The sequence below is a fragment of the Aptenodytes forsteri genome, unplaced genomic scaffold (genome assembly GCF_000699145.1).
Source record: "Aptenodytes forsteri isolate BGI_AS27 unplaced genomic scaffold, ASM69914v1 Scaffold15, whole genome shotgun sequence".
NCBI classification, from domain to species: domain Eukaryota; kingdom Metazoa; phylum Chordata; class Aves; order Sphenisciformes; family Spheniscidae; genus Aptenodytes; species Aptenodytes forsteri.
This window is the reverse complement of record NW_008795129.1, coordinates 11,636,354-11,649,806: the sequence shown is the minus strand read 5'-3', so window position 1 is coordinate 11,649,806 and position 13,453 is coordinate 11,636,354. Positions and strand designations below refer to the sequence as shown.

The 13,453-nt window shown below is 52.8% G+C and overlaps 2 protein-coding genes across 2 annotated transcripts in view; both read right to left on the bottom strand.

The window, feature by feature from the left end:
- FBXW4 (F-box and WD repeat domain containing 4) overlaps positions 1–4,565 on the bottom strand; it is a 90,289-nt gene extending 85,724 nt beyond the window's left edge. The window contains exon 1 of the mRNA XM_009278063.1: positions 4,519–4,565. Coding sequence (XP_009276338.1) covers positions 4,519–4,565 — 47 coding nt within the window. The remainder of the gene's footprint in view (positions 1–4,518) is intronic.
- A 3,878-nt stretch (positions 4,566–8,443) lies between these two features.
- The window catches only part of FGF8 (fibroblast growth factor 8), a 24,882-nt gene continuing 19,872 nt past the window's right edge, over positions 8,444–13,453 (bottom strand). The window contains exons 3-4 of the mRNA XM_009278062.1: positions 9,815–9,921; positions 8,444–8,731 (exon numbers count right to left, since the gene is read on the bottom strand). Coding sequence (XP_009276337.1) covers positions 8,444–8,731; positions 9,815–9,921 — 395 coding nt within the window. The remainder of the gene's footprint in view (positions 8,732–9,814; positions 9,922–13,453) is intronic.

Sequence of the window (13,453 nt, the reverse complement as noted above, 5' to 3'; positions counted from 1 at the left end):
CCAGGCTGTCAGCCTTACCTGGGACTCAAAGAGTATTTTACGGCTTTCATAGAGACACCCACATCTGCAGATGAGTCTGCATCACCCACCAGCAGACACAGGACAGCATCCCAGGCTGCTCTGGAGGCATCCCCAGGCTTGCGTATGCTGATGGGAATCACTCTCCCCATACAAGCCCCTGGCTGGTTGTGCAGATTGAAATGGCCCAGGTGATTTGGAGAGAGACACAAACATCTAAATGGGACAAACTAATCTTTGCAGGTTCACTGGCTGGAACAGCAACTGTGGAAGAGAGCTGGACACCGAGCAGTTCCCATCCATGGGGGCTTTGAACACTGTGATGCTCCATGGGTATGTGTGGTTGCCCTACAAACAACGGTGGCTGCCTACCTGGAGCATGGTGCGGTGGCAGCACTGGCCCGTTGGCTGCCACTTCATCCTAACACACCCCAATGACCCGTGCTTTAATCAAAATGGATAGAAATCCTGGCCATCACCTTGCCTGCTCTACTGGTGTGGGACAGCTTGAATGTTTGTCTGAGCCAGATGCGTTCACAAAGTCTTGGCTTTAATGGCATTTTGTGAAACAGGTTGGCTCCTCCACTGCAGCCCCAACTGCTGAGAAATCAATCATTACCAGCAGTTAGCTGTTTGATGGTTAACAGCCTGAACCGAAGCCAAACTGGTTGTTAATTGGGCTAACAACTGATTTCAAGGGGTTGTTTTGCAGGGACCAACACTCCCAGCAATTGACTCGGAGCTGTAACTAGCAGCCAGGTGGCAATTAACGGAGCCGAGGGAAATTCGCAGGCCATTACCAAAGGGCTGGCTCCCAGCTGAGCATCTGCTTCTCACGGGGCGATGGGGAGAGCAGCCACATCCTGGGGCCTGAGCACGCAAGTACAGCCAGCACGCAAGGTCCCATTTCACATCTCAGCAGCCAAAATTTTCCTATCCATGTACAGCCTCGGTCTCATCATCCTGCACTTCAGCTACTCCAGCAGCTTTTTTTGGATGTTGTGATTGGAGTTTTTCTCATGTTTGCTATGAACTTCCACAGGGACACCTTCCAGCCCTCCTTCAAATCCTTCCCAGGACTCCCTTTTGCTGGGGTAGCAACTAGACCTATGGTTAGGTCTGTCTCGCCAGCTTATGCCACCTGCTACAGCCCACCATACAAAACAGCATATCTTTGGGACAAGGGCTGCCATTTACTCTGTGAGCAACTCATAAAAGAGGAGACTCCAGCCACCAAGATGTACTACTACAGCAGAAAAAGTTGGCAAAATAATCACAGCAAGAGTGAAGCTGAGTCTTTCCTTCTCCTTCTGCTATAAAAGCTTTAAGAGGGGGAAAAAAAAAAATTAAAAAGACTATTAGACATGTTGGCAGGAGAGGCCAGCCCAGGAAGCGAGGACTCTTTGCAGCGCCATGATCATGGCTGAAAGGGGTTAATCCATGGCTGAACAGAGGACTTGAACAGGAACAGGGGCACAGATCAGGTATCCACCCAACTGGGAGGCTCTGGCAGCCCTCAGCATCACATCATTCACAACAATCAACAGCACAAGCTTAGCAAAGTGGCAATACCTGGGCATGGCTGGAGTGGTTCTTCCCAACTCCTGCCCATCTACTGTTTATCTGCCATAACCACATTTAACCTGAAAACAGCTCTTCTCCCTGCCTGGCATTGCCCTGGTGTGTTCACAAAAATTTCTTTACTGAAAGAGTGGTTAACCATTGGAACAGGCTGCCCAGGGAAGTGGTTGAGATGTGTAGATGAGGCGCTTAAGGATGTGGTTAGTGGGGCATGGTGGTGTTGGGCTGACGGTTAGACTCGACAATCTCAGAGGTCTTTTCCAAACTTAATGATTCTATGAAACATCTGACAGCCTGGAGGGACCTTCTGCTGCTACAGCTACTATGAACATAGGAGAGATGCTGTAAGTCACATGAAGCCCAAGAGCATCCCCTCGGCTCCCAGTACAGCACATCTAAAGCGTGTTTCATTACAGAGTAGCCTGGGCCATTAATCAGGTAATCTGGAGTAATGGCTGTAATCTTCAACCCATCCACACATGAGCCCTCTCTCATCCTCTGGCTGACGTGGCAGAGGGCCAGTGGGTGGACGAGCTGCTTTGCTAGAGCCCAGCATCAGTTTCATGCTGACTTTTTACTGAAAGAGTGGTTAAACATTGGAACAGGCTGCCCAGGGAAGTGGTTGAGTCCCCATCCCTGGAAGTATTTAAAAGACATGTAGATGAGGCGCTTAGGGATGTGGTTTAGTGGGCATGGTGGTTTTGGGCTGACGGTTGGACTCGACAATCTCAGAGGTCTTTTCCAAACTTAATGATTCTATGAAACATCTGACAGCCTGGAGGGACCTTCTGCTGCTACAGCTACTATGAACATAGGAGAGATGCTGTAAGTCACATGAAGCCCAAGAGCATCCCCTCGGCTCCCAGTACAGCACATCTAAAGCGTGTTTCATTACAGAGTAGCCTGGGCCATTAATCAGGTAATCTGGAGTAATGGCTGTAATCTTCAACCCATCCACACATGAGCCCTCTCTCATCCTCTGGCTGACGTGGCAGAGGGCCAGTGGGTGGACGAGCTGCTTTGCTAGAGCCCAGCATCAGTTTCATGCTGACTTTGACCCCAAAAGGCTGCAGGTTCCCATTAACCAAGTCCCAAATCTCTCTCCAACATCTCCCAAGAGCTCCTCTGGTGCACCAAACCACAGCTGCCGTGTGTCCCCAGGCCCATGGGTTGTCAACACCAGAGGACACAGATTGCACATCCTCACTCCAGGAGGAAGGCAAACAGCAAACCTGGCTATCAAAGGTCTTCTGCAGCAAAGCCACAGCAGCCACCCCAATCTGCTTACCCCAGTCCTGGAGGGCAGCCTCCGACCCTGACCCCAGAGCAGAATGTGGCTGCAGCTCCCTGGGACCCTGCCCTGAAGGAGATTTCCAGGAGGAAAGTTTGAGGGTGGCACCGTTTCTAGAGGGGAGCTGTTACTGCTGTGGGCATGCATGGGGAGGGGGCAGAGACACTGCAAATGTGAAGCGGGGTGGTAATGAGGAGCAGATGTGTAGGTACTTGGAGTATCCCAGGTGCTACAGAAGTGCTAAGTGTTATTATCATGGCCAGGAAACAGGCTGTGAAAACCCACTGTACTCCACATCCCCTCGCTCTGCACCTTCTCCAGGATCTGGAGCCAACTCTCCCCATCACCCCCAGGAAAACAGGAGCCAGCCTGGAGGTGCCTTCAGCTGCAGCCATGCCGGGGACACCGTGGTCAGAGGGGCTGTGCAGAAAGGAAAGGAGCACAAGAGAGACCAAGGCTCAACAGGAGAGTTCAGCCTGGTCCACATGTGGCCGAGAAGGCTTTGTGCCCTGTCACAGCGTGACGCAGTCCCCCAACACATACATTTCAGTAGCAGTGTGGAAAGATGTTTCCCTACATGGGACTCATTTTGTGGTCACCTTGCCCAAAATTACCCATCTCATGAGCTCCTGGCCCTGGAGAGTCACTCCCTTGGGAGAGCACTGAGCTCATTTCTGCTCCGTCCTGCACCTCCCTCCAGGATGCTCCTGCGGCATTTGGGTCCACAGCTGGGGCTTGCTGGCACCAAGCAGGGCGTGGGGCAATGCTGCACCCTCCCCACTGACCTGATGCGGCCTGCTGATGAGACAGTTTGATTTGGAGTAGCTGTGTGAGAGCAGAGATATGGGATCCCCCACTGAGCCCCTGAGCATCCCCGTTTCTGGCTATAAACCCCCTTCCAAGGAGGGGTCTTTAGAGAGCAGGGCTGAGATGATCCACAAGCCGCGGCTGTCCCCCGCCCCCTCCCCGAGAGGAATTGCTCTCACACAAATGAAATGTGTGTAATTAATGGGCAGGGGGCTGGACAGGTCCGAGATGAAAGCGTTTCCTGGACTTGTCCTTCATTTGCATGGTATCAGAAGCTGTTCAGAAGGTGTGACTTTTCCCACAGGGAGCCCTCAGCTCGGTGGCACAATAAAGCCAGGACTTCTTACCCAGAATTAATTAAAGGAGGGGGAGGGGGATGGCAGGGAGATGTTTGAAAGCTGAGCCTGATGCAATAAACAAACACCCCAGTCCTTCTTCCCAAGCCAGGGCATGCCCAAAGGAACCTGGGTGAGCCCCAACCCTGCCACAGCATCATGCAGCCCACCCTGCTTGGTGGGCACCCTTCCCCAAGCAGACCTCACAGCTAAGTTGTTATGGGTTGGCCCTGCAATGAAGCCCAGCAGTGTTTGTAAAGTGAGAGAAGGGATGGGAGTGGAGACAGCATGTGCCGAAAGGTTTGGGGCTTGGTGGATCAAGCCCAGGTGCAGCCCCTGCTCAGACAGCACAGACCTCTTTTCTTGCCACTTTGATTTATTCCTGCCCACCTGCTGTTTATCTGCCATAACCACATTTAACCTGAAAACAGCTCTTCTCCCTGCCTGGCATTGCCCTGGTGTGTTCACCCCACATTTACTTCTTACCCTGCGTTGGCTGGCTCGACCACCTGAGCTTCCCAGTCTCGTCTCATGAGGCAGACTCTCCCAAACGTCGCTCAGCTCTAGCCTTGTCGCTGTGTCCAGGTGGCATTGTGCGGCAAAGTCCTGTACGGGCAGGGACACACATGCACCACTGCTTGGAGCTCAGGACAGGGCAGTCATCCCTGTGCCAGCAGCCAGGGCAGTATGGCTCCTCTCCTGCTTCATCTGCCACCTCCCTCCGGCCAGCCAGTGGCAGCAAGGGGACAGCAGGGTGACGCTGCAAGTGGTGGTGCTAGGGAAAGGCACATCCCCGTCACAAGGACTTTGCTAGCTCCGAGCAGGGGTTTCTGCCCAAAATACCCATGCTAACAGCATGAGTTGATGGAAGCGAACACCCCTCCAAAGCCTCCTGTTCCCAGCGCTCTCCTGGGTCCAGCCCCAGCTCAGTGTCCTGCAGTCCCCAGGACCTTTGGGTGGCTGTGATTCTCAAGCTTGGTCCACACCCACAGATGATGAAGGAGGAGGGAAAGTCCCAGATTCCTGGGCTGATGATTGACCCTGCGCGTTCAACCAGCAGCCAGTGTTTCTGCATCCCTGGAGGAACAGCAGGTACCACCAGGGACTGTCCCCATCTCCCTGCATGGACGGTGGGAGCTACCAGCCCTGGAGGACCACGTGCTTAGGACCCTGCAAGGCCCAGGTCACTGGGAAGAGCGTGAGCTGCTCCAGCCATGCCAGGGACTAAGCGTTATCAGTGCAGAGACAGGGTATGAGGAACCATTAATTAATTCACTTACTCATTAACTAACTAGTAGTGGGCTCTTTAATCTTCCAAGAAAAGGCAAAACAACATTTGCTGGCTGGAAGCTGAAGCTGGACAAATTCAAGCAATAAACAAAGCCCCAAGTTGTAGTGGTCCTAGGCAGCATGGCCACCTAAAAGCCCTTCAGTGAAAAGGGGCTAATTAACCACGGACCAAGTGAGCTGGGAAAGCAGGGGGTCCCTTCCCAGGAGCAGGCTTGGGTGCCTTTCACAAAAGCAGGCTGCAGCAGAGCAGATGGCAGGAGTTGGGGATGGTGTGTGGTACAAAGCTGGGCAAGGACACAGGGGTGTTCTTCCCCGGCTTAAACCCCCAGGGTGCTGGGTGTCCCCTGCTCCAGCCCCTGACTGCACCCTGGGATGGCAGGTATGAGGGAACAGCCTTACTGGAGGCCGAGCACCCACACCACACCCTTCCCTGCCACCACTGTCCCTGGGGGACAGATAACAAGGGAGGGGACTTCTGCTGACCTGCATGGAGCCAGTCCTGCCTCTCTGCTACCCTTACCTGGAGCAGCAACCCAGCACCAATTCACCCAGGTTCACAAAGCCATTAGGAAAAGCAATTAGACAAATTAATGAAAGAAAAGCACCCATTAAGGACTATCAAACACCATCTCTGCCTGGGGAAAGGCCAGGAGCCATTCACTTTTAGTTCCTGTAGTCTGGAGACCACAACATGGGCTTGCCCCAGCGCTGTCGGCTTCTGAGCTTCTGCAGTCCTTGGGTCCCGCCTGGAAGAGCCAGGCAAACGCCGTCTGCCTTTAACAGCGCTGTCCTATGGCCCAAGCATCACCCATGACCTCTGCGACACAGCAGTGACACTCAGACATAAGAGCATGCCCAAATGCTTGGTCCCCAGGCTTCCCTCCTTGAAATTAATGATACATATTGACAGCTCAGCCCAGCCTGTGGCATCAGCCAGGGGATGGCTTGTCCTCGCACCCTGCAGACAAGCAACCCCCTGAGCACTAAGCGATGCCACAGGCACCCCCTAAGGATGGCAGCACCAGTGGGGCTGGCACTGGTGATGGTGAGACTCTCACCTTGCGAGGCTGCTCCATTTCTGCAATTATTATTTTTTTTAAAAACATATTTAACAACGTTATTATTCTTGCAGCCTTCCATATCTGACCATATAGGAGACCACTCCATGTCCGAGTCCCCCATCAGCCCCTCTGAGCAAGACCCAGAACCTCAGCAGGGCTGAGTATCCACCAAAGGAGGGGGCCCAACAACTTGGCACAGACACCAAGCTCATCTAGACCAGAGGGGAGCAGATACCGGCTTTCTCTCTTGGAAAGCTTCATCCCATGCTTAAAACCGGTGGTCAAGGCTCTGCTGCACTATGCTCCCATCCAGCCTGCAATGGGCCTGCCCCCAAAGGGCAAGGAGGTGGCATCTGCCCATTAAACCTGGAATTTGCTGCAAGGAAAACCATGCATTTCCACAAGACTCATCTGGGTCCAATGTCTCGGGGCATCCTCCCACTTCCCACATCTGCTCCCTCAGGAAGGGGCTCACGCCAAGCGGCAGCCTCAGCCCCATCCTGCACCTCTCCAACCTGCCTCTCCAGCCCCAGCCCCTCCCTGGAAAGCATCAGGCTCAGTTAGACTAATACAAATTTTTAATGCACATATTAAATAAATATTTCAATCATTTCATATTCAATTTGTACACAACCAAAACAAAACAAAAGTCCTCAAGGAAACAGAAAAAACAAACAATCAAAAAAGATTGGATGAAAAGTCACCCCTGGTTCTGGCTCCTATCCAGTGTCTTTGTTTGCCCTCCCCGTGAAGAACAATTGCTTTAACCCTTTGGAGAGAGTCACAGTCCCAGGGCAGCATGTGCAGAGCTGGGCTGGCTGGGGATGTTCACTCAAGAGATTTAATGTTTCCTTCGGGTTTGTTTTTTTTTTCCTAAATAGAAAATTGGGCTTCTGTCAACACAGAAATTTTGAAAGAAAACCTCTCCTTTCCTAGGAGGACAAGGATGGCAGTATTTCTCATCAAAGAGCAAGCCTGGAAGAGACGGCTGACAATGGAAGTGCCAACCACAAACTGAATATTACGACAAAACCAGCCTGAAATGGCTCCACAGTAATTTGTAAACTTTTTTAATTTTACGGATTAAAACTTCCATCTGATAAAAAAATATAAACAGAAAAAAATATCAATTTTTGGCGAGAAGTTCACATTTTCCACATGGAAAAAAAAAAAAACCCCACAACCCAGTTACCAGCCCGCTCCACAGCAGCCGTCGCCCACTGCCTCACCTTAGTAGTTTAAAACAAAACAAATGCCAAAGATGCTCTTGTGGGTAAGAGGTACCAAGTCAGTTCAGGACTTTCTCTGGGGCGTCCGTCACCCCTGTCTCCTCCTGAGAAAAAAAAAATAAGTTGGGATTTGGGAAGCCAGCAGCGTTTTCAGAAGGATGCAAGCAGCTTCCAGCAACCCCTCGCTCAGCTGAAGAAGTAGGTGCATTTGAGGAAGGAAAGCATCCAGCGGTCCTGACCCCAGGCGTCGCAGCCAGCCCCCACAGGCAGTGCCCAGACATCACCCAGGCTGCAAAACCCACCCGGGAGGCCTCCAACCACCTGAAATAAATCCCCTCCCCTTAATTGTTTTCCAACCTCTCCATCTTCTCCGGTAAGCGTTAATTCAGTTCATTTAAGTAGCACATCACTCCCAGATTTGGATTTCCTTTTTTTTTTTTGCTTGTTTGTTTTAAATGGTGATTTTTTTTCCCCTCCTTTCCCCCTAGAGCTACAAAAAAAAAATTACAAAATAAAATGCGACCCCAAAAACAGACTAGAACATTTCTAAGCGAAGGGCTCTTCCCCCTTCACCAGTCTTTGAACGTTTCATTTCTTTTAAAGTTGGAGTACAAAAATAGAGCCTCTCTTCTTTTTTTCTTTTTTTTTTTTTGTAAAAACCAAACCAACCCCCCAAAATTATCAACAACTAGAATGAGTATTTTTTTTTTTATCCTCCCCCCTCCCTTTTTTTTTGTTTTTGTTTAATACCCATATGGGAAAGTCTCTACATATAGTCCACCAAGCTCGGAGGAGAGTCCTCCAGGAGAGGGGCGGGCAGAGGCAGGCAAGTCAAGGGCCCGCCCTGGAGTTGGAGTTTCTAGTCCTTTTACTTCTCCGGTTGAAGGGGTAGTTGAGGAACTCAAAGCGTCTGTGGGGCTCAGTGGTCTGGTGGCCCTTGGGAAGCCTCTTCATGAAGTGTACCTCCCGTTGATGCTGCCGGGTCTTGGAGCCCTTGCGCGGGCGGCCCTTGCGGGTGAAGGCCATGTACCAACCCTCGTACTTGGCATTCTGCAGCGCCGTGTAGTTGTTCTCCAGGACGATCTCCGTGAAGACACAGTCCTTGCCTTTGCCGTTGCTCTGAGAAGGGGACAGAGGGGGGATTTAAGCAACGGGCGCTTGGTCAGAGGCTGCTTCTCCCTACCCCAAGCTGGACTGGCTGGGGTGGCAGCAGGGTTGCGATGCTTATGGGCAGCCAAGGGCTCACTTTTCCCAGCTCTTCTACAGGTCCGAATTGCCCAAAATCTGTTTTTCATTAGAAAAGGTGGGGGGAGCAGGCATTGTGGCACAGGCAGACGCTGCTCATTGCAGCTTACATCCCCAGTGTGATGCCAGCACTGGGCTGCAAGCCCCAACATGGTTTGTCCCAGCCTTCACTTCCACTGCACCCACAGGGAGATTTTTGCCGGCTCCCATCCTGGCCCCATCCATGCCAGGGCTGGATTCCCCCACCAGCATGTCTATAAGCAAAGTCTCCATCTCAGTGGCAATTCATCCACCCATCCTATCCCCCCCCCCAGGGTGTTTAATATAGGAGGGGCATCAAGGGGCCGTGGGGATGATGTCCACAGACGCAGATGACAGGGAGCATGGGGGCAGCTGGGGGCTGAGCTCCTCCCCATTACAGGCAGCAGCAGGACTAGGGAGGGAACTCACATCGGCCAGCCCCAGGGAAGGAACCGCCACAGAAAATTCTCCCAGACAATCACTGTCCCAGCGGGATTTTGCACCTCCGGCCCCCTCCGCCCCCGGGGAGGGAGCGTCGAGGCTTGGAGGGAGCGTGACTAACTGGCGCACGGCAGGGCCTGGCCTTGGGGCCAGGCCCACGGAGCATCTTAACATTCCTGCCACTTGTACCATGTAATCGGGGAGAATAGCCCAGCAATCTGCCTATTTGTTTGGGGAGATACAAGGAATGCGCCCCACACAGCACCCGCCCGCCTCCCTTGCTCCCCCCCTTCCCTCCTGCCGCCTGGGCTGCAGGATGGCTCATCCCCCTGCCCTCCAAAGGGGTGCGCTGACTGAGCCCCCAGGACCCCCATCTTGCCTCCCCATCTCCACGGATGGGCTCCGTATCGGGTAAGAGCTCCTCTCCTGGCAAGCCCCGCTCAGTGTCCATGGCACATCCCTGGCATGCCCATGCCCTTGAGCCCAGCACCCTACCTTGCCGATCAGCTTCCCCTTCTTGTTCATGCAGATGTAGAAACCTGTGGCCGCCCCCTTGATGCGCACGCGGCTCCCAAAGGTGTCCGTCTCCACGATGAGCTTGGCTAGGGAGAAGAGTGGGAGGAAAGAGAGAGGGAGGTCAGAGGGGCTCCGGGATGGGGCAGGCACAGGGTGGAGACCCCAGCAATGCATCCTGATGCTGGGCACTGCAGGCACATGCTCTCTGGAGAGTGGGCCAGAGAGCGCCTTAAAATCAGGGCACAAGCAATGCATCCTGATGCTGGGCACTGCAGCCTTAAAATCAGGGCACGAGGCTAAGAGCCATCCTCGGCCCCTCTACCCTGCCACTGTGTCCCTGCATGACCTTGGTCACCTCCCTTCGCCAGCCTGAGTCATGCTGGAGGGGGAGTAGCTCTGCCTTGCCCGGCTCTGTGGGGCTCAGCAGTTTGGGTGCCACAGAGGTGTCACAGAGGGGAGGCAGGGCAGTGAGCAGGGCACGCACTGGCCAGTGGAGAACAAGCCAGCTGCCCTGCAAACCCAGGCAGGTCTGGGTGAGCCTGCAGGCAGGAAGCAGGCAGGCACCCTCTGGAAGTGCACGGCATGCTGCCAGCTGTCCCCAGCCCAGGAGTCACCGCTCCGTGTCTCTCTGCTGGGCCAGGGCTGCAGGAGGAGCAGTGACTTTGCAGCTGGCAGGGGAGGCGTGAAGGGTACGGCCATCCTTTTAATGCCTTTCACCTTTGCACGAGTTGAGAGGGCGTATTGATTTGGTCTCAGTTTTTTAATGGAGGCATCGATCGACTTCCGAAGGAGCTATGCAAATCGCCGGGTCGATGGGCCGCCTATAAATAGACCTGTCACCTTCCCTCCCTGCCTTCACCCTGGGAACCTGAGCCCCGAAGCCCATCCATCCCCAGGGAAGGAGGAGGATGGGGACAGGACATCCTTCTCCCCGGCCCTGCAGCTGCTGTCCCCAGAGCCAACTCCCCTCCCCAGGGCAAGCCCTGACGGGGATGTTTGCACCTCAAAAGGGTTGTGCTGTGCCAAGCACCAAAGATCTCCCCACGGCACTGAAAAGCCAACTGGGACTGTCCCATCTCACCACCATCACCTCTTGCCCAGCATCAGCCTCTAGTGCCATAAGCGCAATTTGGCAAGGTAGAGTGCAGCCCACAAAGCTTCCAAGTCTTTAGCCTTATTATGGGAATAAGCCCCCTGATGCCTTATTTCTCCTCTCCGACCTCTGCACAAGGGCTGCTCGGTTCCTCAGGACCGTGGTTCACCCCGGCTTGCACATCTCTACCCCAGGATGCTCAGCCACCGGCGAGCCCCAGCAAGGGCAGCGATGTGGCTCTGGAGCAGGTGGCTTTGCAGGAGGATGCTTTGAATGGCAGAAGGAGGCTGTGGGCACACGCACAAGCTAAAGTGAGCCTAAATCTCACTCTAGGCTAGGAGCAAACTGCTGCCTCTCTGTCTCTGCGATGACCTGGTCCTGCATCCCTCGCATCATGGGCACTGCTGAGGTCAATGGCACTGAGGGTGGGGACAGCGAGTGGGCAGTGCTGGCAGCAGGTGCGTTGAGCAATGGAAAGATCATCCCAAAATTTGCTGGGGCCAACTGATTTGACGCTGCCAGGCAAGCCAGGCTCAATGCACATGCAGGCAACCCCCTCCCTGCACCCCCTCCTGCCAACGTCACCCTGCAGCATCTCTCGTCCCCAAACTGCCCCGTGCCCACAGCCCCTCACCCCTAGCTGGGCACAGACTGGACTTAGAGCCAAGAAATTTGGGAAGAGCCAACTCCAGGCTGTGCCACCCCAGCACCAACACCCAAAGCCTGGCACGCGCCCAGCACCCCCAACCCCCAAAACCAGCCACAGTACTCTGCAAATGAAGCACTGAGACAGTGACCCCCTATTTATCTATATTGGGGAAAAGGGTGGGAATTGATCTCAGAGGCAGTAAAAGGTTTGAGGAGAATTGATTTTTCCCTCCGAGAGATAGAAAGAGCCAGGAGGGAGAGAGGGAGGGAGGGAGGAGGAAGGGAGGGAGCGGGGGAGGCCTCGGCCCCAGCGAGCACAAAACCCCACTTTAAAGATGCACATCACTTCCCTTTCGGCCTTTTTTTTTTCCCAAAGGGTGGCCGTGATTTACAGCCGCCGGCCGGGTTCACCGCCCCGCACGAGCCCAGCCAGCGCGCCGCTCCGGCCCCACCAGCCACCGGCAGCGGAGGACAGGGACAACCTGTCCCCGGGGACCTGCACCCCTAGACCCATGCAGGCGACCTGTGAACCCCGCAAACCCCAGACCCGACCAGCGGAAAACCCCGGGCGCAGACGAAACCAGCAAGTGGGCAGGGAATTGCACCGGCGTCTCCGGCCACTCGCCGGGTTTAGTCCGGGCTGCAGCCGCCGGCGGTTTGCTTGGTGGCAGGCACGGCCTAGGAGGGACGAGCCAGGCTACACCGGCCGCCCACCTTCCCTTAGAATTAAAAAAAGTCAATCAAATATTGACAATTAAGACAGATAACTGAAAACGCTGGACTCGATGTTAAGTCGGCTGTAAAAATGTCAGCGTGGGGAAAGGGGTCATCTGCAAAAATAAATCAACCCCTTTTACACGCCCACCCCCAAAAATGAGATAAAAAAAAGCAGAAGGAAGGGCTTGGGGAGGGTGGCTCTTTTCTTTAAAAGTGGATTTCTAAATAACATTTTGGGGGAGTCCTTTTTTTTTTTTTCCTTTTTTGAGGGGGAGGAGCTTGACGTTTTCAACTCTATTCTTTCACTTAAGTGACAGATTTATCCCAGTAAAATTATGTTTCATGCTCAAACTTTGAAGGGAAAGTGGCTACGTAAATGCTGAAAAAATGCAGTGAGACACACTTGATCCCCCAACTGGACTGCGAAGAGGAGAAAGTATTCAGGAAATGTTAAAAAAGGTGAAAGTAAGAAGCGTTTTAATAGTTCTTCCAGACATGGGGGCCTCCCTAGAGATTCATATAGAACAATCCTGAACCTCTATTTTAACATTTACAGACTTGCAACTCTTTTAAAACTTTACATCTGAAAAACTGCTTGTTCTCTTTCTGGTTTAGATCAGTCTTCATTTTCCTCCTTAGCTCTTCAAATGCTTAACCTTTTTTTATTACATTTTAATAGAGTTTTTCAAGCCACCACCAGTCCCCTCCTTCTGGCCTTATTTAAACCTGGTCGTTTAAATAACGCCTTTTAAAATCCAGGCATTATAGGAGTAAAACAAGATGGCATTTTTTTATTCTTTTGCTTGGGAAATTGGCTAATGCCCTTTCAAGCCAGAGCTGCTCTAGGGTGGGAATAATTCATTTGGAAGATTAATGCTGGATGTATGGAATACCATATAGATGCAATCTGTGCTTCGCTTGAACTGCTAAAGTCCAGTGTGAAATTTTCAGCCAAAGCAAAAGGAAAAAAAAAAAAAAAAAAAAAAAAAAAAAAAAACACACCCCACACAACAACAAACCAGAAGGGGAAGGAAGAAAAGTGTTTCTACTAATCTCCCCAAGCAAGAAAGGGAAATTGCAGCTAATACCAAAGAAAAACAGTTGCGATTCCTACGTACAACATGCATGAGTACAGGCAGTTCCCTGATCCCGGTGCAGGA